General features: G+C 38.0%; 1 protein-coding gene across 5 annotated transcripts; it reads left to right on the top strand.

Annotated features, from left to right (window-relative positions):
• Positions 1 to 739: 739 nt before the first annotated feature.
• sec24c (SEC24 homolog C, COPII coat complex component) lies at positions 740 to 25,497 on the top strand. Of its 5 annotated transcripts, XM_014471439.2 has the most exons (25): positions 858 to 941; positions 3,285 to 3,463; positions 3,660 to 3,740; positions 5,184 to 5,310; positions 6,945 to 7,111; positions 8,411 to 9,136; positions 9,216 to 9,358; positions 10,308 to 10,376; positions 12,242 to 12,350; positions 12,529 to 12,656; positions 14,148 to 14,286; positions 14,366 to 14,481; positions 15,641 to 15,765; positions 15,854 to 16,045; positions 16,149 to 16,242; positions 17,163 to 17,279; positions 17,362 to 17,532; positions 18,289 to 18,385; positions 18,475 to 18,620; positions 19,789 to 19,927; positions 20,036 to 20,154; positions 20,364 to 20,543; positions 21,905 to 22,090; positions 23,022 to 23,111; positions 23,828 to 25,497. In XM_014471439.2, the coding sequence occupies exons 2-25, from the start codon at positions 3,304 to 3,306 to the stop codon at positions 23,966 to 23,968; spliced, it is 3,762 nt and encodes a 1,253-aa protein (XP_014326925.1). In that variant the 5' UTR covers positions 858 to 941; positions 3,285 to 3,303; the 3' UTR covers positions 23,969 to 25,497. The 5 variants fall into 5 exon arrangements, with proteins under 5 accessions (XP_023196611.1, XP_014326925.1, XP_023196612.1 ...); XM_023340844.1 differs by lacking the exon at positions 3,660 to 3,740; XM_023340842.1 differs by lacking the exon at positions 10,308 to 10,376.
• The last annotated feature ends 266 nt before the right edge of the window (positions 25,498 to 25,763 follow it).

The following is a 25,763-nucleotide window of genomic DNA, read 5'->3' as shown; positions in this document are numbered from 1 at the left end:
TAACTGTGCTTGAGGTATTTTGTAAAGCAAAATGGATAAAAACTTCAGTCGATAAATATACAAGACATTTAAAAAAATACCCTGAGTACTCAGGTCTTCTGGTTGAAGTCCACTCTGCATCCACAGAATCAGAACCAAACATGAAGGAGCAGGATTCAGTTTTTTATCCTGCTTTGATCTGGAACAAATTTCTAGAAAACTGCAAAAAATGCTCAAAAACAGAGTCAATATGGGCGAAAAAGCCATTTATTTGGCATTGCCTTTAATTGTTAATAACTTGTACATCAAAAATTGTTGTCTCTTTTCAACTTTACATCGCTTTCCTTTATGTTGCTACTGCAAACAACATAGTTCTTAGAGAACTTTATGGCATATGAGTTATTAATACAAATCCACTGTTTATTAAATCTATTACCTCAAATTAAAATTTTGATTTATTAAAAAATAATGCAAATTATGTTTAAAACTAAATTTAGTTTACTGCCAGTTAGGGTGCAAAGATTTTATGCATAATGTGAATCCAAATATGATTTGCGACGTGTTTATAAATTAACAAAACATCAAGCAATAAACAGCTATATATAAACACACAAAATAATTCACAATATATGAATCGCATGTGTAAGTAAAAGAAAAAACAGAAAATGTAGATTTCTGCATTTATTTTTAATTATGTCAGTTGTGGTCCTCCATAGAATCGAACCAAGTGTTTCACTTTCACGGGAAAAGAGCCGGGGAAGGGGGAACGTAGAGGAAGTCGTCGTACGTCGTCCGGATGTGGACGTGGCACAGCGTTGCAGCAGTTCCGCTGAATGTCCGCTTCTGCTACCAAGAAGGGATTAGAGAGCAACACCCCGGGACCGCTTCGAGTTCAGTCGGCCACAGGGCTTCTCCGTTTGCCACGAACAACGGATTGCCTTACTATTTACACCTCTACCGAGGTAGGTTTTGTTGTGATGCGGCTCCATGTCTGACACCCTCACCCGGTTTTGACACGGGGAGCTCGGATTTCGCTACCTCTGCCGATGCTAAGCAATGCTAACCGATGCTAAGAGACGCGGCTAGCAGCTTTCTGAGAAGTAACTGGAGGTTATTAGCTTCACTTTCGGCTAGCATCGTATGTCAGCGGGGCTAGCATTAGCTTTCTACGGCAGGCTGTGGTGACTCGATCTCAGCTGATTCAAGCACCTTTGCTGTCATGATTCAATCTGGCCTGTTGCTAACATTAGCATCTTGAATTAGCACTCACGTATTCAGGAGCTAAACATTGTTGTTTTTTTACCAACTTCTCGTATTTTTGCCACTCTTCTAACTCACACATGGTAGCAACTCGATGTTTGAATCATTGTTTTCCAAACTTTCAATGGTATTTTACTATGCTACAGCTAGTAGCTACTAATCAGCTAATGTTGATGCGGCACTGCTACACTCGCCAGCTCGTCCTCGGGTTTTGCTGCAGTTCAGGACTTGTATACTCTCCTTTAACTGTGAGATTAAGTTGTTTTTGTTTAACTTTAGCGCAGTTTATCTTAATTGGGAGATTGGGTTCTTTTAGCGGGCCTGACGTACTAGATAGCTATTGTATTTCTCATCGTGGCCCCTTCTCTGTTGAATAATTCAAAGGCTCCGCTCGTTTAGCCCATGTTTGTTAGATGATACTCATGTTTGTCGTATAAGTTAGGCCTACATCTAGAAACTTGAGTGTATGATAAGTAGCTCAGCTGGAACACATCTGTTAGTAGTGGATTTGATCTGAAACAGTCAAACTAAAATTATTACCAGGATTCGTCAGTGTTGTTGAGCAGTGAGAAAAGATCTTGTGTTTCTCACAAGATTTAGTTAAGAGAAAGTGCCAGTAATTGTTAATCTGCCTTTGAATCTTTTCAGTTTTGTCATGAACTTCATGCTGTCAGGATTTGAAAGCTGAAAGTCAGAGGGACATTTAAATTGTCTGGATGTGATCGTAGAACCTGGAAATGTTATTATGAACAGATAGTTTAACTTAGTTGGAGTGTGAGCAATTTGCTTTGACATGTTAATGGCAAAACATCTGATCATTTAATCTGAAATGTTATCAAAATATATTTCTTACTTCAGAACCTAAACCTAACCTTGTGTGTAGGTTAGAAACATATTTCTTATCTTTTTACTCGCAGTCATATTTATATGTAATTAAATTACAATCATATGAAATGTTGAGACTAAAAATAACAAAATTGCTTTACCTCAGAGAATATTTAGTGAAATGTTGAATCATTTTTTTAAATTAATGTTCTGTTTTGTTATCGTTAGATTTGCCCAAAGGTAAAATGTTAATGTAGAATATATCATCACCATTAAAACTGACAGCGAAGTGCCTCTGGTGAATGATGACATTCAACCTCCACTTGTTTCTGTTTTATTTTTTTCAATGTGAACAATATGGCCACATTCTGAAATTGAGATTAAAGTATTTTCAAGTTTTTATAGAAACCAGCCTTTGCACAAGGTAATTAAACATCTGTTTTGGTATCAAATCATTTGAGTTGTTGGAATAAAGATAGTTGAAAGCATTATCTAAAAGACTGATTTAAGAAAATTAAAGATATAACACTATCATCAGGAAAAATAAACAGACAACAACAAGCAACATTCTGAGTTTATGTTGTTATTGAAAATTCTCACACCTTCAATTCACAATGGCAAATAAAACAATTTTTAGACGAGGGTTTCGGTTTGCTAGTTCAGTTGAAAGAAGACAGATGATTAAATTTTACTAAGATTGATCAACAAAGACCAAATTGTTGCAGAATATACATTTAAAACAGCCTTCAGCGACATTTTAGTGCAGTTTGCATGGAGAGCAATACAAAATCCTCCATCTCTGTGTTTATATTCTGAAAAACATAGTCTGGGGTTTCCCCAAATTCAGCCCCTCTGTTGATAGAGAGAGGTTCAAAATAATAAAACGGAGCAACTTTGCTGAAATATGTTCAGTCCTATGCTAACCAGAGTCCTGTCACAACATTTAATATAAATATATATATTGCTGTTAAAAAGCCTGCTATGGGTGAAAACTCCTCACTAATGCTAAAAATAGCTAACTTTGATGCATGTATTCTTGGTGGCAACCTTCAGACTGAAGAATGCAGTGTGAACATTGTGATGCATTTACTTGTTGGAAAAATGTAAAATTTTTGATTCCCAACTTCCACTGCACTTTCCCCATTCTCATCTTCATAATCAGGCTAAAAGCTATGATGGCATTAGATGTAGTGTTGTAATTCTGTCACTGTTTGATAAAGCTTTAGGGATGAACTGAAGATGAATGTAAACCAGCACACTCCAATGGCCTCTCCCTACGGCCAGCCCCAGCCTGGCTACGCTCAGCCCGGCTACGCCCCCCTGGACGGAGGATACCCTGCCCCCTATGCACCTTACAACGGCCCCGCTTCAGCCTATCAGTCTGGCGTTCCTCCACAAGGTGAACAAGAAGCGTCCAGATCAGCAGCTTCACAATTATGATCAACTTTAAACGGTTCACGCTTTTCAGATGTGAAAATCTCATCACCTGTGCAAACTAATCTATATCTGAGCCGCTCTTTCATTACTTCATTTACCTTCACACATCACTCTGTGTCTCTGTATTTGCTCTCTTTCCCTATTTTCTTGTATTTCAGGTTATTCTCCTTTCACAAGCTTTCCCTCTAAGGCTGTGGCAGTCAACCCAGTCTCTGACCTCTCCTCTCCTCTTGACTTAGGTAACTGCCTCTGTTCACCCCTCAGTTCTTTCTCACCTCACACATCCTGCAAGCATCAAATCACCGCTGTGTCTAAAACATCTTCTTTCTTTTTTCATTTTCCTCCTTTTATTTAGTTCAGTACATATTAAATCTCTGTAGTTTTTTAACTTGGGTTCTTATTTTCATGTTGCTTTTTATTGGACAAGCTTGATCTTTTTATTGACTTGCATATTACATCTCATAAATGTTAAATGTCTGGTGGTTATTTTTACTCCAGTTTGGCCTAAAATGTTGTTTGACCCACTTTTAAAGTGAAGCCTGAGCTTCTGACCCCAAAATCAAAATCTTGGAATGTTATTTTAATGTTATATTATTTGGAAACTATTTATCAACTCCGTGGCTTTTTGTCATATTTATCCTTTGGCACTAACTTGGATTGATAATGCGACAAATTGAGACAAGGATTTTTTTCCAGTCTTTCTAAACAAAATAATTAAGCCATCAGACTGAGATAATCTGAAGAGATATATTATATCTTAAGGTCTTTCCGCTAGTGATGGGAATTTTAGCTCTTTTTGCTCCCAAACAGCTCTAAATTTATTATCATCGGCAGCCCCATATATTAACATGTCTTGGCAAATAGGAATGTTTTATATGATGAATCATTTTGCATTGGATGTTCTCTAGAGGAGAATCCTTAAACTTCCTTAATTTTATATGTTACAAAAGCAGACATTCTTATTTTTGTATAATATTTTGCTTTTAATACTTTTAATTTTTAACAAAAAAAGGTTAATTTATCTAGCCCTTTGGTCTCAATGTGCCATTTCACAGAGACTTCAGTATTCATTTCATTTTCTTAGTTTTGTTTATTTATTTTGAATATTTGAAATAACTACCAGTTCCAGTGTTAAATGTTTTAGAAATGGCAGTTTATTGATCTTTAAGGTTATGTACTTGCATTATTTTGAAGTTATCATTATATTACTTGAAAATGGTCTCAAAACAACAATATTATCGGTTATCGAAATAATTTGTGGGACAATTAATTGCCTAGCAAACTTTGTTATCATGACAGGCCTCGCCAGCACCACCATGTTTCAGGGTGGACATTGTAGATTCATGTTGATTTGAAGTTTGTTTTTATTCACATTCCATTTAGTTTTTGCAGCTCTTCCACAAAGACCAGATTTGTGGAGGACAAGACTAAAAGTTGTGACTTTTGGCTGATTCCCTGAATAATACTCTATTTACCTTTCAGCTAAGTTGAAATGCCCACCACTCTTTTCTTGTTTTTCTTCCATTTTACAGTTATGCACAAAGCAGTGTTGGTCCATCACATAAGATTCCAGTAAAATCCAGTAAAGTTTCTGATTTTAATGTGACAAAGTGTAGACAAGTTCAGTACTTTTCCATTGTGCTGTTATCAATTGATGATCTTGTTTGTTTGTTTTTCTTCAGGTCAGGCTCGGGGTCCTCCCACCTCTGCACCACCTCCCGTATCAGCCCCTCAACAGTATAACCAGTACAGCCACAGTCAGGGGGACATGCAGAATGGACCCCCACCTATGACACAGGCACCACCCAGGTAACTTTTGTAACTTTTCGCATTTAGACAGGGATGTGAAAATGTGAAATTAGTTACCATTTTCCTACTTCACAGCATCTATATAAACCCTTGGTGTGCACAGATTTCCTTCAGTTTGGGAGGTTGATGATCGACTAATACTCTGAAGCTGATCTTATCTACGAAAATCAGCCATTTTTTTCTAGTCAAGTCTGTACATGTGCAGTTAACAATAGTCACCCCACTGTTGTCAACTTAGCAACTTTTCAGACGACTCCAAAATCAGAATTTGTCAGGCTTTTTAACTCTCTGGTCGATGCCCGCTCTGGAGTGAGCATGACGTGACGCATTTAAAAGGTTTCTGCAATAAAAATGGTAGCATGCTGAGGGCTCATTTCAACTCGACAGCACGAACTTCAAACTTTGCAAAAGTGGTGTTTTTATAGTGATTTTGTTTTTTTATTTGCTTCCAAATAAAACCAGATTTATGAGCAATCATTTTCGCCATAATTTTGTGCACATTTCTTGCATTTGCTGCTCATTCAGTGAAGGTTTTGTGACAAGGAAGTGCTTGAATGCAATCCATTTTTCCGATTTTCTCAAATGCACCACATTTCTCTGCCTTCCACTTAATAGATGCACTGTGACTGAAACATGAGAAGATCTCATTAGGAAAGATGTTAGAAAATTATTTAGCTTATTCAGATACAACCTAAAATGCACAAATAAAGAATAAAAGTAAGTGTTTCAGGTTCTTTGTTTTTGTATTGTTTGAAAGTTTAGCTGCACGATTAGGTAGTGTTACTTTGTTAAATGAGCCCATGATGTTTGGATATTAATGTCCTGACTGGCACCACTCCAGGAAAATACAACGTTGGTATGAAAGCATCACAGAGCTGCTTTAGATCTGTAGCTACTAGATTTATTTCAAGATATTCTGCAGGATAGTTATGTAAACCTGCAGGTGTTTAGTTATATCACTAGTACAAAAACATTTTTAACTTTTAAAATAAATTATTATGAAAAGATGCTGGGTTAGGCATCCTTGGGCAATATGGTTGAAAAACATATCAAAATATAAGCATTTCACATCAGTAGATATTGATAAATATTGATTAGTTTTATATTTTCAAAAATACTGCCAAATTGGTGACGTGACTTTTCTTCACACCGATCTTTTTCATTTTTAAGTAGTTATGAGGCATGGTGACCAAACATGAAACTGTTGCTATGTAACTCAACAGGTTGTTGCTAGGTAACCAAAGATGAAGTGAGTTTGTTAATGCCACCAACCTTGCTTAGCTGGGTGTGAAAGATTGAGAGGCTAAAGCCTTTCCTCTGCCTACATCTCCCAGAATGCTGTGCGGTTCAGGGTCAGAATTCAGTTCTGATGTATTTTCTATTGCTATTGATTTTTTGTCTATTGCTTTAAATATTGTTATCGTCTTATTGCCCAGCCCTACTTGACATAGAAGAATGGTGAGAGCTGTTCGCATATTTTCTCCATGATGTATTAGAGTTACGCACAACTGGAGTTTTTACTCTGTGGCCTTAATTTTGTTAATGAAAAGCATTTTTCATCATGGTTTCTCTGATTCGCCATCACCAGAGCAGAAACCAGAGCTTTTCCACTTATGTCTTCTGTGCATTTGCAGGCCTGCTGCAGCCCAGTCATACAACCAGGGACATATGAACATGACCGGGCCGCACCCTTCCTATCCGCAACACTACGGACCTCCACCCACAATGCAACAGGTCACCAGTCAGATGACTGGGATGCAGATCACGTCCGGACCACCAACCCCTGCAGGGCCAGGATATGGTACGTTTAAATGGATTTGATTTATGTGATATGATGATGTTGAGTATTACCACTAGGAGATTTTACAATCCCTCATGGATGTCACTGGCTGTTATTATCGCAGCCTAAAAAGTCGGTTGTTTCTTTTCTTTTTTACGCAACAATTTTTTTCAAAAAGTTGCACATTTAATTCAGGTTTAATTCTTTGCTACGACACTAAAAAAATGTTAAAAATTTATGTAATATCCGCTGAAAACAACTTCACATATTAAGAAATTGTGCTAAAGTAAAAACCAGAATTACATATTCAGCAGTCAAGTAAAGTTAACTTTACACAGGGTTCAGTGTCTCTTTGATTAGACTTAAACGGAGTGACACAGAGAAATCATTTGTTGTTGACTGACAGGAAGTGAAGTCACACAGGAAGCTTACGTGGATTAGTCAAATCTGAGGAAGATTTGCAGCGATTGATCAGGGAAGAACGAAAAACTTATGGTAATTGGTTCAAATTGTGCAAAAGTTTTGGTGAGATTTGAATTGCTCAACCTTGTTGGTTTAAATTTAATTTAGTAGTTGTAGATTTGAAGTCTCAACTAGTTGGAGGAACGCTAAAACTCAACAGAATGCATTCTTACAAGGGCTGAAACAATTAATTGGATTTATCAATTATCAACTATTTTAGTAATCAATTAATCGTTAACTGGAGCATACGCTCTAAAAAGTCAATTTGCTGACGGAACACACTCAGAGCAGCAAGTAAGCAAAAACTGCACAAAAATATATGCATTTTGCATTTGAGATTAAATAAACTGTCTGTAAATATATTCTACCCAAAACTCAGTTTTAGCATAGCCTGGTTCGAATTCTGTTAGAAAAATAAATTAATTAAAATTTCACATTAAGTACCTTTTTCTATCCAATGATGAATCAGTTCATCAAATAAAATTAAAATAATCACCAGATCTGTAACTACACTGTATTGGTAAGTCGAGCAGAAATGGCTGAATTTTTAGCATGTTGATGTTAGAAATATTTTTCAGCTACAGATGCATCCTGTGCTACAAGTGATCAAAAGCTCACTAAAAGAATGCTATTATTGAAGTTTGGCCAATGAAATGTTTTATTTTCTTACTTAAAGAAGGAGTTTAATTATTCATTTATTTACATCTTTTAATGTGTTTCTAATATTGCATTTAAAGTGGTTAAATGAAAAACTGCTTGAATGTAAATGTTTCACTTTTTGTTCAGAATTATCTATTACTAAAATAATTATTTGCAGTATTACTTCTAACCAGTGTCTCTGTGTCTCCCTCCCATCAGCTCCTCCTCACAGCTCCCAGCCCCCCATCAGTACCTACTCTGCCCCACCCCAGCCCTCCTACACCCAGGCTCCGCCTCCCGCTTCATCTGCTCCCACCCAGCCTCCACCTCCAGGTGTTCCTGCAGCTTCTCAGCAATACTACGGCGTCCCTCCGCTTCCTTCGCAGCAGCCGTTCGACTCGTCTCGTCCCCCCACCTCCCAGCAGCAGTTCACGTCTTCTGCTCCACCTCCGCCCTCCCAGCAGACTTTCCCCCCTTCCTCTTTTTCGGGTCCCCCGACTCGCCCCCAAGCTGCGCCGGTGTCTCAGCCGCAGCCTCCCTTCTCTGCTGCTCCGCCCTCTTTGTCATCAGCACCTCCACCTGGTAGCCAACCTGGCTTTGCTGGCGGCCCGCCTCCGATCGCTCAAGGCTCCTTTCCACCTCAGCTGACACCGCCTTCCTCTCAGCCAGGGTCTTTTCCTCCGCCTGGGCCTCCCCCCACCTCAGCAGCCTCGGGTCAGTACCCCCCCATGTCTCAGCCACAGCAGCCCCCTGCAGCCCAGCCGTCACCGTACCACTCAGGACCGCCGCCTCCCAGGGCTCAGATGCCTCCAACATCTATGGGACAGAGCAACCACCTGCCTCCAGGACCGCAGGGTCCACTGGGTCAACAGGGGCCTCCGGGGCCCCTGCAGCAGCCCCCTGTTCAGCCTGGCATGCAGACAGGATACCCTCCTCAACAAAATGGTGGGAACTCAACAGTTTAGTCAAACGAAAACGGTTTGTTTTGTCTGGAAGCTGAGCTGTTTTGTGTTTTTTGCATTAGGTGCGTTTGGCCAGGCCAGAAGCCCTCAGCCTGGATATGCAGGTCCGTATCCTGGACAACCAAACTACGGGGCCCCGGCACCGGCTCCCACCGCTGCTCCTGCTCCACAGAAGAGACTTGATCCGGATGCTATTCCCAGCCCGGTGAGCAAACAAAATACGCCTTTTGCTTGAATGTAAATGTTTCATTTATTTTTCACAATTAAAACCTTCCAAACTCGTTTCACTTAGGAAACTTTTTCTGCCAACATTTCCAAAACTTTTGTGACAGAAGTAGAAACCTGAAATGGGTTAAACAAAACAACTTGTCTGTACTAAGCTAGCCTTCCTGTTCTTAAACTGATGCAACAGTGTTCTTCCCTCATCACCTCCTCACTGAAGAGTGTTATTGTTAGCACAATTTGCTCAAGCATACATGTAGAGCGTTAGTTTCTGAATTTTTGGGCATTGATCCGGACTAGTCCAGCATAAAACTGCCCCTTTCCAGTCATTGCCTTACATCTTGGTACTTCTCTACTTTAAATTTATGATTTATTTATTGTGTTTGACTTTCACAGATGTTCTCATGCAATAGTTTTTCTGTAGACATTAAATATTATTCAGTAGCACTTTTTACTTTTTGGTGAAGTTCAGAGAGAACAGAAATGTGTGCGGTTGTCTCAGCTTTTCAATCATTTGGTTGAGCAACTTTTGTTGTTTTAGATATATCGGTGTTGCTCAGATTTTTTGAAAACTTTGTGTATTTTAGATCCAGCATTTAAAAATATCTATTAGCTTAGTGAGACATAGTCATCAAATTTGTCACTAATTAATGAACATTTATTTGATGTTTAGAAAAAATACTCTACGACTTCAAAAGTCTAACCTCTTCTCATGATTTAAAGCTTTTGTGACGTATGTTGATGCTTAGCATGTTTCTACAGTTGGACTAACATTTAGCTGATACTGCTGTGTTAAAAGTTCTGCCTGAACGAGATAAGTCTTGTTGTGGTTTTTCTTCTTACACTTCTGTGTTTTTTATCTCTTCACTTTTTGTATGTATTTATTTTGTTCTGTTTTGCACAATTTGCCGGACAAACTTTTGATTGTATAGCAAGCGTCTGACATGCCGGCTGTGCAGAAATCAAGACATAGAATAGATCCAGATGCTATCCCCAGCCCAGTAAGTTTCTGTGTGCCTGTCCTCTCCTCTTCATCATGTTCTCCTAAATGTTTGATTGCAACAATTCCTTTCCTCCTCCTGTTGGTTCCCCTACCTTCTCAAAGTCAGTGGTAGTCGTTGTGGGTTTTTTGATACTGATGTGTTTCTTTTCTTTTGTTTTTTATGTTTAGCTAGAGGGTTGCAGCTAAAGATCAAAACTGATGAAAGAATATGAGCGGAAAGATTTTATTGGCTTTGTTTACATTTACGTCAAGTCGGATGTTTGGATAAGATACTAGCTTACATTTTTAAAAACCATTTTCCAGTTTGAAAAATTCCTAAATATTTCCACATGTCTTAGACTTTCATTATAAGTCTAAGATTTAATCTTAAAAAGTTCGGTCTTCGGTCTTTAGATTTTGTATTTGTTATGAAGCCAATCATCTCAATTATAAGCTTTTAAAAGTCCTGAGGATGTATACACATCTTTGGTTATGAGTGTTAAATAAAAATTTAAAATTTAAAATTAAATATGTTGCATTTTTCATTATATTAAAACTCTACCTAAGAAGTTCATTTTTGACCTTTTAAAAGGGTCCAGTTATGTCTTTATTTTTATTATAGTACTTAAGTTTCACCTTGAAAACTCTTAAATTGCCTTAAAAGTCAAATCTCTCAAATTTTGTCATTTATTTGTAAGATAATCCTTTCGAAGTTGTAGTTCTGGCTGACGAATAAAGATTAAAACTACAAGATCCACGATTCATAGGCAGCCATGATGAAGGGACTTTATTCCCAAACAGCTGACTGCAGGCTGGCTGCTCTGCTGATAGCCTGACAAACTAACCTTTATCAGATTGTTGTACTTGTGTTGCTTTTTAAGAAGCATAATTGCAGTAACATGTGATATTCTTCTTTTTTAAAAGCTACTATTAAAGCTGGTGTTTGTATTTTTCCTCATCAAAATCAAAATAACAATTCATGAATACATATTTGGTATAGAAAACATGCTCTATAGCAATGATCAAAATGCTATATTCTTTTAGCTGGATTAGTTATTGACTACTTTTGTTTTTAATGAAACATTATATTATGGTAATTTTATCGATCATTCTGTGAGCGTTTCGTACCGGTTCAAGCCTAACGCCATCTGTGCTAGAAGTAATTTTTATTTATTTTTAGTTAAAAGAAAATAAATCTGACGAATTTAGGTATCTGATTTGTTCTGAAAGTATGTAAATGGGGATTACCACTGGTTACCATGGTGACCCTAAAGAATCTTTTTAAGGAATATGATTGGACGATTTTGTGTCTCATAAAATACTGTGTAATTTTCATTTGTTTAGCTCTAATTTTATTATGATTATTTTAATTTTTTTTGCAAAAATACTTTTCCTTAAATGTCAAACTTTCTTCTCAGGGAATTATGTTTTAGATTTTTACACCAAACAACTTTTGCTATTTCTCCGTGTTTAAGTCAACCTGTTGTTCTTGTTAGAAGCTCGGGAGTATTTTATTTTTTTTGTGCATTGTGAAACTTTTAATTAACCCCTTCTTTTGAGTCCCTTTTCTTGCCCTGCCTGCTACCTTTGCCCTTTGACCCTCCTCTGACTTGATGCATTAAAAGGCATGTCTTTGACAATAAACATTTCCTCAGGATTTCCTTTAACTTATCCTCATCTCATCCTGTTTCTGAGAGCAGCTTGAGCACAAGCACATTCCTCTACTGTCCTGTGAAGGTTTTCATTGTGCATGTGAAAGTCTTTTACTGCATGGATGTTTGAACGTTTTTCAGTTCGATTTTTATGACGTCTGAGCTGGGAAAACGTGTCACTTTCATGTTAACGACACAAAATAAATCCTCTCACGCCCTCTGTTCATTTTAGATCCAGGTAATAGAAGACGACAAGGCTAAGTCCAATGAGCCATTCACAACAGGGGTCAGAGGTCAGGCTCCACCTCTGGTCACAACCAACTTTCAGGTCAAAGATCAAGGTAAACATCATTGCATGTTATGTTTGCCCTGTTTTTGTTTATTTAAAAGATATGAGAGCTATTTACCCAGCTTAACCTGCAAACAGAACTGACAGAAAGTGAAGTGTTTGCCTTATAATAAGTAATATTATTGCTTGGTTTTGCAGTGATTAACAGCAAGATGTTCTGTGTGTTGCAGGAAATGCCAGTCCCAGGTTTATCCGCTGTACGGCCTACAACATGCCTTGTACGTCCGACATGGCCAAGCAGTCGCAGGTCCCCCTGGCTGCTGTCATCAAGCCCCTCGCCACGCTGCCCCCCGATGAGGTGTGTGTCTCCTCTTTTACCTTCCTTCTTTTTTTTCTTCCCCATCAGCTTCTCAAACTTCATGATCAAAGGTTTAAAATCTGGCTTGTAGATCAAATTAAAGGTTCAGAGCAAACAGGATGAGTGATTTGAAATCGACTTCAGATTCAATTTGGTTACTTTCCAATTTTAAGTTAAGCAGTTTCTACTGAGGAATACAGCTCTGGAAGAACTCGAGACCACTTAAAATGATCAGTTTCTCTGATTTTACTTTTTATAGGTATATGTTTGAGTAAAATGAACATTGTTCTTGTATTCTATGAACTACTGACATGTCTCTGAAATTCAAAGCAAAGATTTAGTATTTATTCAAATGAGAAATGGTCAGAATAATGAAAAAGATGCAGTGCTTTCAGACCTCAATGGTGCAAAGAAAACAAATTAATATTCATTTAGAAACAACAATGCTAATGTTTTAACTTAAGAAGAGTTCAGAAATCAATATTTGGTGGAATAACCATGAGGTTTTCAACGTGTTCAGTGCAGTGGTCTCTTAACTTCTTCCAGAGCTGTGTATGTGTTGCATGAGAACTGGGTTCCCATCTTACCATGAGATGAAAACTAAGGGTCAAAAGTGCATGCGTGTTCTGCAGCAGCGCCATCTAGTGGCCTGGCATGAGACAGTAGCCTTACATTTCTGCTCCACCTAACTTGCCAATAATATTTTTCAGAATGCTTCTATTTTTTTGGGTGGGGGGTTTTGACAGCAAATAATTTCTTTTTGTCATCTTTTGTCTCAAGACAGGCCTCACTGCTCCAAAACACTTAGTAATGGAGTTTTAAAAGTTGCTATAGTGCTCTAACTCTTCACCTAAAGCACAAACGTAGCTTTATCATTTCCTTTTATCAGCAAAGACGGCTATCAAGAGCTTTTAGTAAATGCATAATGCAGTTTTATTACTGTTTGAAGCCTGATTTTATTACATGATGCAGTCTAACACTGTTGTTCACTCACATAAACCAATAGATCTAATTTTAAACAGATCTTTGCACAGCAAACATCAAACTTGCTGCACTTCTTAATCAAGGCTCTGAAAGCCAAACCGCTGCTGTTTTTTGATAACCTGGTTATCCCAATGCCCTGTTACCTCCCAACCCTCTCTCTTAGTTTTGCTCTCTCTGTCAGATGTTGGTTTTAAAATGTGGCTCCATCACCTGCTGTAACAGTTTGCAGTCAGCTGGATTTGGTAAGATTAGTTCTGTCTGTTGAGATAATCCAGTTGACAGCTGCAGAGGTTGGCGTGTCAATCCGAGGGTTTTTTTTTTGTGTGTTTTTATTTTTTTTACTATTTTAGCTCCAGTGTCCATCTGGATTAGTTTTAGGTTACATAATTTGGCAAAAACAGTTTCTGGGATTTTTGATGATCACTAAGTCTTATATTTCGTCCTCGTGTGAATGAATCAACCTTGCCTCAGGAAAATTTAATAACATGTTGATCATTGTCTTCTCAGGCCCCTCCATACGTGGTGGACCACGGCGAGACCGGTCCGATCCGCTGCAACCGATGCAAGGCCTACATGTGTCCGTACATGCAGTTCATAGAGGGAGGTCGCCGCTTCCAGTGTGGCTTCTGCAGCTGTGTCACAGAGGGTAGGCATGTTTCAGAAATGTCTTTTTCTGAAACTGGCTGCGCTGAGCTCATGGTTGTGGCTGTGATCGTTTCCCGCAGTGCCTCCACATTACTTCCAGCATCTGGATCACACCGGGAAGAGAGTGGACTGCTACGATCGTCCAGAGCTGTCGCTGGGCTCCTACGAGTACCTGGCAACTGTTGACTATTGCAAGGTATGAATCTCTTCTCAAAACACATAAAATGTGTTTTAACTGCTAACTCACAGATTGCAAGAAAGTCAGTAATTATTTAGAGCTTGTAAAGGTGCTTCAGATTCTTGAGAATTCTTGAATTTCAATTAGGTGTTTTCAAGGTTTGGAAAGTGCTTAATTTCTGTATAAAGTCCTTTAATGTGCTTGATATTCATCAAGGTTTTCCCCAGAAAACTTGCTAAGCCTGGTGGTTGGGGCGCCTGACATTCATCCAGCAGCCCGTTGTTTTTGAGTTAAAAAATTATTAAAGTTGAGAGGAAATTTCAAAATATAATTTAATAGTTGTTTTATTGGAAGATTGATATATGAACACCAACTGCAAAGACTTAAAAATGCAAACATAAAAAAAAACGTAAATAAATAAGCAATGCGCACAAGTAAAGCCTGGTGGCCCGCCAGGCTTCTAATGCACTGGGGGGAAACCCTGTTCATACTGTGCAGTTTGCTAAATTGGGGAAATATTATTTGCAGTTGAAACGAGATATTTTCATAGACCTCATTAAAAGAGACAGACGTTTTGTTTCCCACTGTCTGAAGTTAAATCAGACTAAACTTTTAGCTCTGTTAGAATCACCAAAATTATTTATATTTGCTTAATTCTAGAAAAGATTTTTGTAACTTTGTTTGTATATTGTGTTTAAGCATCAATACCTGGAAGGTCATTTACCTTAATTCAATTTATTTGGATTGTTTCAATGTAATGAATATTTATTATTCCTGATGGTTCAGTGACTTATTGATTTGTGTCATTGAAATGAAAGTTAGCTTATATGTTAGATGTTAGATAACGTTACTGAAATTGGGGGAATTTTTGTTAATTTTGCGTTTTGTTCGTGAGAGACATTTTAAAACGTAAAATTTTCTTATATTTTAGTTCACGTTGTCCCTGCTTCACAATGTAGAATATCATCACAAGACATTATTAATAACAGTAATATTAGAGCTTCCATTCTTTTTTCTTTTGTATTATTCTTGTCTCCAAAGTGTGATGCTGGAAAAGTTTGAAAACCTACTATGAAAATGCTTGAAGTGCTTTTAGTTTAGGAAAAGTGTACGAACCCTGATGAATAATTATGTGTTTATTATTCAGTTATTCTTTAAAGCTGTTTGTCTGCAACAGAACAACAAGCTTCCTCAGCCTCCAGCCTTCATCTTCCTCATCGACGTGTCCTACAACGCAGTGAAGAGCGGGATGGTCAGCATAATCTGTAACGAGCTCAAGAGTCTGCTGGATCTTCTGCCCAGGTATCCAAACACAGTCCAGATGGAGAACTAAAGTCTGGACAGACGGGAATGGAAAGTTTGTTTAGACGCTTCACTTCTCTGTGTCCAGGCAAAACCCGGAGGTGGATTCTGTGATTCGGGTTGGTTTCGTCACCTACAACAAGGTGTTGCATTTCTACAACGTGAAGTCGACCCTCGCCCAGCCCCAGATGCTGGTGGTGTCAGACGTGTCGGACATGTTTGTGCCGCTGCTCGACGGCTTCCTGGTGAATGTGAACGAAAGCAGACAAGTCATCGAGAGGTGGGCGACCTCGAAGCAAACAAACACACGCTAACTTGAGTGTGTGTGGGTGGGTGTGTGTGTGTTACATCGTTCTTACTGATGTGTTATTTGTGCTTTTCAGTTTGTTGGATCAGATCCCAGAGATGTTTGCTGACACCAGAGAGACGGAGACGGTCTTTGGACCCGTCATCCAGGCGGGACTGGAAGCATTAAAGGTAAACACATTGTTATCAGGACCGCAGGGCGTAGGAAAACTTTAATTAATGTAATCGGTTTGTAACGATGTTATGACCTGCAAACAAAGATAATATTTTCCTACCGCCTTCATTTTTCTGTGTGCTTTGGCAGATTAATAACGGTCATCTCAACTAAAGAGCTACAAATATATGGATCCTAGGGGTGACAAAATTAAATAAATACACTATGAACCATACATGTAAATCTCCTATTAATTAATTATATGTATCATAAATTGATTAAAAAAACACCATTAAATAATTACATTTACCACTAAATAATTAAATATATAATTCATAAAATATATCAATAAATAAATATAATATAAAATTCTGAAGTATGCAGTTAAATAATTAAATGTCTCATGGAATGATTTTTCATGGCTGGGTTGTCTGTAAATTATTACATGACACCATCACTCACACAGGAGCCATGAAATAAATAAATATAGTAATAATAATTATAACTATCTAGTGTTAAATTTAATTATTGGTGTTTTTTTTCTTTTAATAATTTTGCAATTTAATTAATTTATAGTTTTCTCACTCCTTAACCTAACCTTAGATTTGTCTCAATAAATTAGAATTTTTTTGATTAGGTAATATATTTATTTTACTTTAGTACTTACTGCTACTTGCTCTTTTTTGCATTTATTTATTTATTTTTGTTTTATTTTGAGGCTTACAGTTATGAAACCTGAGCTGATGGTTAGGATAGCAAATGATAAAAACATTTTAGTTAAGAGTGTATTTATTTATTTATATTTTCCTGTACAGACAAATTTGTTAATGTGAAAATATTTTCTTTACAACTCTTCATAATAATGTGTATATACGTATATATATATATATATTTTTTGAGGCTTCAGAGTGTCACAGGTTGTGTGTTGTGTTCTCAGGCGGCTGACTGTGCCGGGAAGCTGTTTGTGTTTCACACCTCTTTGCCCATCGCAGAAGCTCCTGGAAAACTAAAAAACCGAGAAGATAAGAAGCTAATCGGGACTGACAAGGAAAAGGTAAACGCAAGTAAATCCAGGAGGAAGTTTGGGCTTTAACCGTAAACCTGTTGCTTCACACCAACTCTGCTTTCGTCCACAGACTCTGTTTCAGCCGCAGGTCGGAGTCTACAACAACCTGGCTAAGGAGTGTGTGGCTCAGGGCTGCTGCGTGGATCTTTTCCTGTTCCCTAATCAGTACGTGGATGTGGCAACGTTAGGAGTGGTTCCTGTCTCCACTGGAGGCTCCATCTACAAATACACATATTTTCAGGTGAGAAAATACTCTAAATGACTCAAATCACCACTTTGTCCAAACAGTTGGGTAGCTGCTTATTTGCTGTAGCTCGTCCAAAAACTGTAGAATTAATCAACGACTTATTTTTGTTTAAAACTTAGCTAAAAACCAATTTCTTTTAGCACACAGTAGCACTGTGACATTATGTTTCTACCAATGCTTTAACTTTATCTATCTTGTTTTTTACCCATTTGTATTCTATTCATTTTTATTACTTGATTAATGGAAGTCACTTTGGCTCAGTAGTCACTGTTGTAAAGTGATATACAGATAAAATCTGACAGTTCATATCCAGAAAAAATTGATCCTTCTGCGGCTGCTGATACAGAACGCTGCTCCTGACGTTCTGACTAAACCTAGGAAGATGGAGCACATCACACTATTTCTAAAGTCCTTACATTGGCTCCCTGCGGCTCAGACTTTAAAATACTGAATTTAAACCTAGACTAAAAATCCTCCTGTTTAGAGTTGCTTTTGAAACATTATAAATTAAACATTAATCAACGTTTTGATGTGTAATGATGGTACTTGACATCATCAAGTGCCATCATGAGTCAATTATTGACTGTGTGTTGTTTGATTTTGTGTTTTCATGATGTAAAGCTCTTTGAAATGATTTGTTGCTGAAATGTGGTCTACAAATAAACTGTATTGACGGCTATTTGTTGGAGTTTGATCTCTCCACAAACATTCTTTAACCTTTTAGTGTAAATTTTGTCCTCATCATCTCAGGCTCAGACGGATCAAGAGCGATTCCTGAACGACCTGAGGCGAGACGTTCAGAAACAAGTCGGGTTTGACGCCGTGATGAGGGTCCGGACGAGCACAGGTGAGTCACCAAAATCAGGCCACACTTTAAACACGCTGAAAAAAGAGGCATCCAGCGTTTTAATTTTATTCGTTGTCGTCATGCTGCAGGGATCCGGGCCACAGATTTCTTCGGATCGTTCTACATGAACAACACCACGGATGTAGAGCTGGCGGGGCTGGACTGCGACAAGGCCATCACTGTTGAGTTCAAACACGACGACAAGCTCAGCGAGGAGACGGGAGCGCTCATGCAGGTGAGTGGATGGGTCGGGGTGAACCTGTGAGCAAAAGTGGATTTATTTCAGTAATTCAAAAAGTAAAACTCACATAGGTTTATGACACAGACTATTTCAAGTGTTTATTTCTGTTAATTAAAAAAAAAACAGAATTCAGTTTCAGAGGAAACTTTTTTATCGTCAGCCCAGATGAGATGCTTCTGGCCATTTCAGAAGTCTTCACCAGAAGTAGGAACTACTGATTATTTTAATTATTGAATAATCTAAAGACCATTCTGACAATTAATCAGACAAAAATAAATTGGTACATTCTTCAGATTTTTCATTTGAGCCATTTTTTATGTAATGTTAGAAATGGGTTAAAAAAATGCAAATAATTCTTTTTTTTAAGTGAGAAAATAAAAATTTTATTACCAAAAAATGTAGTAACAGCATTCCTTTAGTTCAGTGCTTCTCAATTCCAGTCCTCAGGCCCCCCTGCTCTGCATGTTTTAGCTGTACCCCTATTTCAGAACAGCTGATCCAAATGATTGCATTACCTGTTCTACAGCCATCAAGTACTGCAGAAGCCTATTAATCACGCATAGATTCAATCCAGGTGTGTGTGGCAGCAGGGAAACACCTAAAACATGCAGGGCAGGGGGGCTTGAGGACCGGAATTGAGAAGCACTGCTTTAGTTGAACGCTTAATTGTTTGTAGCAAATGCAGCTAAAAAATACTTGACTTTACATCAATCCAGTGTAGGGCTGATCTGCTCATTTGGATTAAGATTAAATATTGAAATAAAATGTTAGCTCTTTAGATTTTTTTTAGTAGATATTTATTAAAAATTGTAAGCAGTCTTTTTCTTTCAAGTAACATTCGTTTCCCTAGACGAGTTCAATGTAGCTAGTCGGAGGGCAGAAAGACTGTTTTGATTACAAAGGTTGAAAAATATCTGTCAGATATTAGTTTTTTGAATGGAATTACTCAAATAAATTCGCTTTTCAATGATACGCTATTTTATTGAGATGCATCTGCACTGATGAAGATGGAGAAACGCTGTCGGTGACCTGGCAAAGGTCAAAGTTCTTTTGGCACCAAACTGTTGGAAGAACATCCAGCTGGGTTGGGCGAACCTCTCAGTTGTTGTCATGATGATGTTTAACAGAAATAATATTGTTTTTTATTTTTGTATGCCTGCAGTGTGCCGTTCTGTACACCAGCTGCAGCGGTCAGAGGCGCCTGCGCATCCACAACATGGCGGTGAACTGCTGCGCGCAGCTGGCCGATCTCTACCGCAACTGTGAGACCGACACAATCATCAACTACTTCGCCAAATATGGTGAGTCCAAAAATCCTTGGAAGATTTTGATCTTACCTTTCTAAAGGCTCTGAATCAAACGGCTGCTGATACTCAGGTTGGGTAATTGTGTGTTTTTGTGTCTTGTAGCTTTCAGGGGTGTTGCGAACAATCCCACCAAGGCTGTGAGGGACACTCTGGTCAACCAGTGCGCTCAGATTCTGGCCTGCTATAGGAAGAACTGTGCCAGTCCATCATCTGCTGGTCAGGTACTAAAATGGATATATTAACTATTCATTCTCCTTTTTTCATTTAAATTTGAAGGTTCTTTCCCAGGTTCAGCAAACATCAGCGCCTATAATCCTCTTCTTTAGTTTACTCCTCATGTGACATTTATACATCGTCACTAATAATCTGTTAATAGCCACTTTTTTATCTGTGTTGTTTAAAGATGTGTGTATTTGTTTTCTTTTTTCAGCTCATCCTGCCGGAGTGCATGAAGCTCCTCCCCGTTTACCTGAACTGCGTGATGAAGAGCGACGTCCTGCTGCCAGGAGCCGACGTCTCGTTGGACGACAGGGCTTACCTCAAGCAGCTGATCGGCTGCATGGACGTTGCAGAGACGCACGTCTTCTTCTACCCCCGCCTGCTGCCAGTGGTGAGACCGCAGACACGCTCACACAAAGATCTTCTCTAGAGCGGAAACAGTTATTGGAAAAATTGTCAACTAATTCAGTAACCGATTAGTCGCTAACTGGAGAATACAGACTCAGAAAAGGCCATTACTGATAGAAACAATCAGATCAACAATTAATTCAAAGCTTTACAGAAATATATACATCTTGAGCACATATTAAACACCTTCTGTTATCCAGTTATTATTTGGTTAATCCAAAAAAAGAATCAACAGATCCGCCCAGCACTGTATTAATACCTGACCTTTTCACATGTCATTAGTTTTTTAGATGCATTCTTTGCTTTATTTTGCATTTTCTTATGTATTTCTAATACTGTATAAAATAAGCTAAAGTGGTTAAATGAAAAATTTGCATAATGTGCCTTTATTGTCAGAATAATCGATTACTAAAACAATCGTTAATGACAGCTTTATAATCGTCTAACATTCCTTCAACCACAGTCGATACTTCTGGATAAATATCTTTTTGTTCATAGGGAATTAAATGTTTCCCATATGTCTAAGTAAACATGTCTAAGGTTAAGAGAACCACAATTTTCTGTTTATTTTGTCAGGATTTAATAGAGCTGACACAAAATGTTAAAATGTATATATTTTATTTATTTATTTTTCTTAATTCAGCATATAAAATCTTTTTTAGAGCTTTATGTTATGGAAAGATGGTCGGTCCTCTTGATACAAAAGAAAACGTAAGTGGACACTTATTAATAAATCGTTAGTTGATCAATAAGATCAGTTAACTTTATATTAACTGATTAATAAATAAATTGCATTTAGAGCTAAAAGTAAAAGTAACATTATTTCAACATATTTTTACTCAAGTAAAAGTAAAAAATAGTCGTCCAAGAATGAAAACGTCACTCATCAAATTATTGATGATTTAATCTTTAAGAATTACATAATCAGACGAGAAAAAAAATTATTCATACAAGTAGAAAAAAATAACAGACAAAAGAAAATTTTCCAAATCAGTTTCTTTCAGTGTAAAACTTGAAACTTTAACCAAAACTGCAGGCGTGTCTTTGGTGAATTTTTGATTAAAATATGTTTGTTTTTCATTCAATGAAATTACTCACAGTGGGTAGAGAAGTTAGATCATACTTCATAATAAATGTATCCAAGTAAAAGTAAAAAGCATTAAGAAATACTCCTAAAAGTAATTTAAAAAAAGTTACTCGTTACTCAATAAATGTAATTGAGTAAATGTAACTAGTTACTGCCCAACTCTGCTTGTTTCCCTGCTGTCCATCCATCTTCAGTTCCTCAGTGATCGCTAATAATCCCGCTCATCGTGTTTCTCCGTCTCTCCTGGATTTTTCCAGATGAAGTTGGAAAGCGGGTCGTTGCCGGTGGCGGTGAGGGACTCCGAGGAGCGGCTGTCTAAAGGCGGAGTTTACCTGATGGAGACGGGGCTCCACCTCTTCCTGTGGGTGGGAGCCAGCGTTCAGCAGGAGCTGCTGCTCAACATCTTCGGCACGCCGAGCTTCAGCCAGATCGACCCGAACATGGTGAGGGGAAATGGACCGACTCTGGTGTTGTGGTTTTATCAAACACTTTTTATATGGTGATTTAATTCAGAAAAGGGATAATAAAATAAAAACCAGAGGCGACTGAAACAAATTTTACCCAGAAGGTGGCGTCTATCAGAGAGAAGGGAAAACTGTGCAATTTTTAGAAAAGAAACTCGAGCGTTGGTTGCTTAATGTCTTCTTCTGCTTACAGCAGTGCATCTTTTATCCTGTTTTTATATTGTTTCTTTTGTTTTATTTATTTTTTATACTACTACTAATAGAACTTTATGTATTGTGTTCTGTCCTGTGAATTATTTAGTAAAATGTTTTGTTTTTTCTGTTTACTTGTCTTGGGACACTGGTTGAAATTTACCTATTGTGCAAATTCCTGCATATTTATGCTGCCATAAATGGTGGTAATGTGGATTAATGTGCATTGTCCTGCCCAAATAAATCAAATTAACTGCATTTTTGAGGAAAGGGAAACTAAAATCTCTCTATAATCATCTGTAAGTCACAGACTTGTATGTAGTTAATCTTTTCATCTGTTGCTCTCATCAGTGTTTAATCCTAATCCCCAAGTGTTTTAAATACAGAACATATAAGTCAACAAAAGGCAATAAGATCTTTAATGAGGATCAAATTTATGATCAGTTTTAATTCATGTATGACTGAACATAGTTTATTCACACTGAGCTCTCTGATGCAGTCAGTTGGATTTCCATAATGTTATGTTTTACGCTCTAATCATGATTTCTTCATAAAATTCAAAAAGATAATGGACCGCCTTGAAGCTTTACTGTTTTCATCAAACAGAAAACATATCGGAGATTAATAATTTATCTTATAATTTGCTTTTATGTTAGAGATTTGTTGACTTTCTCCTGAATGGCGTGAAATGGCGTTCTGAACCTGTTTTCTGTTTCAGATCAGTCTGCCTGTTCTGGACAATCCGTTCTCACAAAGACTCAGAGAAGTCGTCGACTCCTTCAGAGCGCAACGATCACGATACATGAAGGCAAGCCTCATTGTTATTATTATTAGCATTATTATCGTGGCTCTTCTATGGCCAAAAACACTTTTTAATCTTTTCCAATCCAATGGTTGCACAAGATGAGCAGACAGTATTTGAGACATAAATGCACCAAAAACACAAAGCTACAAGACAAACACAGTATGATGATGATGATGATGAATACTTTATTAATCCCCAAGGGGAAATTCAAGGGCCCAGCAGCTTAAGACATTACACACAACATACACTACAGTAATCGCTTAGTGCAAAACATAATACTTGTTAATTAAAAACACTAAGTTAAGAAGATGACACTAAATGAAAGAAAATTCCAGCTTGGAAAGTTTGAGGGTAGAGAGCAGCTCTGAGTTCAGAATCCAATATGGCTGCCATCCAGAAACCACAGAGAAAGTTGTGATGGAAAAACAGTTTCTTTTTCTTTTCCTTTCTTCCTTTCTATCTTTCTGCCTATCTCTTTTTTTCTGTCTCTCTCTCTTGTTCTATCTGTCTCTTTCTTTCTGTCTCTCTTTCTTTTTGTCTCTGTTGTTCTCTCTCTTTTTCTCTCTGCACTATCTGTGTACTCTCGGCTCCTTTCAGTTGTCAATAATAAAGTTTAAATACTGAATCTCGCCTTGAATCGGGTACACAGTTCCCTCTGACCCCACCAGGGGGCGCCCTAAACCCTGCTCACCCTGCCTCTCCCTCTCTCTCTTTCTCAGCTGATGGTGGTAAAACAGGAAGACCGAGCCGAACTGACATTCAGGCACTTTCTAGTGGAGGACAAGAGCGCCAGCGGCGGAGCGTCGTACGTCGACTTCCTGTGTCACATGCACAAGGAGATCCGCCAGCTTCTCAGCTAAGGGCCCGGAGAATCCCACCTTTCACCCATGAGCTCCAGAAACTCCTCCACCCAATCCCCCCTCCAGTCACCTTTCACCCTGCAAATGATTTTTTTTTCTTTTTTTTTTTTTAATCCTACAAAATAAAACTCTCCTTGCTGTCTTGTCAGCCAAGGTCCGGCTCGCAGATCAGATCTTGTACGATCGTTTGTGTGTGAGTGAGAGACGGAAAAGCTTTACTCCGCCTCAGATCTGCTGCACCTGCACGTCCAGGGCGCAGCCGACGAGGAAGGGCGACGAGCGTAAACACAAGAGAACAACTATGTATGCAACAGACCGATGACGAAAGAGAAAGCTTGATAACTGTAGTTGTACTGTCTGCATTAATAGCACTGAAAGGCTTTTCTTTTTTTGGTTGGGGAGGGCTTGAGCGACTCGGATAGCAGAACTTTTTTTTATATATGATTGAGTCCCGATAGAGTGATAGACATCTATGTATGGAAATAAAACTAAATAAATGCTGTTCTAGATGTCTCTTATCCACTTTAATCATGGCCTTAGTCCCCCATGCTGCTCCAATTCGTCTGTCTGTGTGTGTGTGTGTGTGTGTGTGTGTGGGTGGATTTTGAGATGTGAAAGGATTAGCCGCCTTTTTTTTTTTCTTTTAAATCAACCACTGTTGCATCATCTGAATTTAAACTGACACAAAAATGATTTAAATTCAAATTAAATATCAGATTAAACTGAAAGATCTCTAAGTAAATAAATAATCAGTTTTAAATGTGGCGACATCTGGCTCCGTAATCTGATGCAAACAAGATGTGCACTTCTGATCACTTTTTGTTTCTGCGCAGCATCAAAAACAAACAGGTTGATCTCAGAGGTTTTAGTTGCTTTTTAATTCAAATGTGAAGGAAGCTTTAGGAGTACCGACGTGCAACGCTGCAGACTTTATAACCGAATCGGAGGCGCCGGGTGTGTAAAAGAGGAGTCTCCGGCTGAAAGAACCGAACAGAGAAAGATGGCAGATGAGCCAACTTTCACTCGTATCCGCACTGAGCAGCTGCTGAGCTTTTCAGTGTGTAAATAAAATATATGATGTGTACAGAATTAATAGAAAATAACAATTTTAAAGACCTGGCAGAGCAGCCGGGGTGTCGTGGTTTCTCTTGACATGAACAACTGAGATTTAAAAATTGTGGATTTACTCGAGAGATGGGCTTTTTGATATGTTTCTCTGTGTGTGTGTGTGTGTGTGTGTGTGAGAATGTGGGGTCGGTCCTGGTGAATTTCTCATGGGGAACAGAGGGATCAGCCAACACACACGACCTTTAGCATGATCTCATTTATCACTTTCTGTTTTAACGATGTGATTTTTGTGTCCAGTGTGTGCGTGTTCAGCCCTCTGTTCTGTCTTTGTTCGCCGGTTCTGATCGACCCGCCATCTTAACTGTAATCTTAATTTCTGTTCCTCCATTTTTTTTTTCTTCCTCTTTTTGTTTTTCCATTGCCTCCTGGGACTGCTAATAAAATGATTGTTTAAAGTGAAATCGGAAATTCTGATCTTCTTCTTTTCACTGAAGGAAAGACAATTTCAGAAATTGCAAAACAAAATTACCATTTTTAAATTCTCATAAAGTTATTTATGACAAACTTTGGCATTTTGTAGATAAACTGCTTCTTTCAGGGGATTTTTTTCTTATAGTATGGAAGTAAGGCTGCAACTAACGACTATTTTAGTAATCAATTCTGACTATTAATCGGATTAGAAAAAATCGCTGCATTTTGATTAAACATTTTCTACACAATATTAAAA

This window comes from Xiphophorus maculatus, chromosome 10 (genome assembly GCF_002775205.1).
Source record: "Xiphophorus maculatus strain JP 163 A chromosome 10, X_maculatus-5.0-male, whole genome shotgun sequence".
NCBI classification, from domain to species: domain Eukaryota; kingdom Metazoa; phylum Chordata; class Actinopteri; order Cyprinodontiformes; family Poeciliidae; genus Xiphophorus; species Xiphophorus maculatus.
This window is presented reverse-complemented; position numbering and strand designations above follow the sequence as displayed.

Excerpts from the sequence above, each read along its gene's own strand:
- sec24c (XM_014471439.2), top strand. The coding sequence starts at position 3,304 with ATGAATGTAAACCAGCACACTCCAATGGCCTCTCCCTACGGCCAGCCC. Across the intron at positions 10,377-12,241 it reads CAGATGCTATCCCCAGCCCA|ATCCAGGTAATAGAAGACGA; the intron begins GTAAGTTTCTGT and ends TGTTCATTTTAG. Across the intron at positions 18,621-19,788 it reads AGACGGGAGCGCTCATGCAG|TGTGCCGTTCTGTACACCAG; the intron begins GTGAGTGGATGG and ends GTATGCCTGCAG.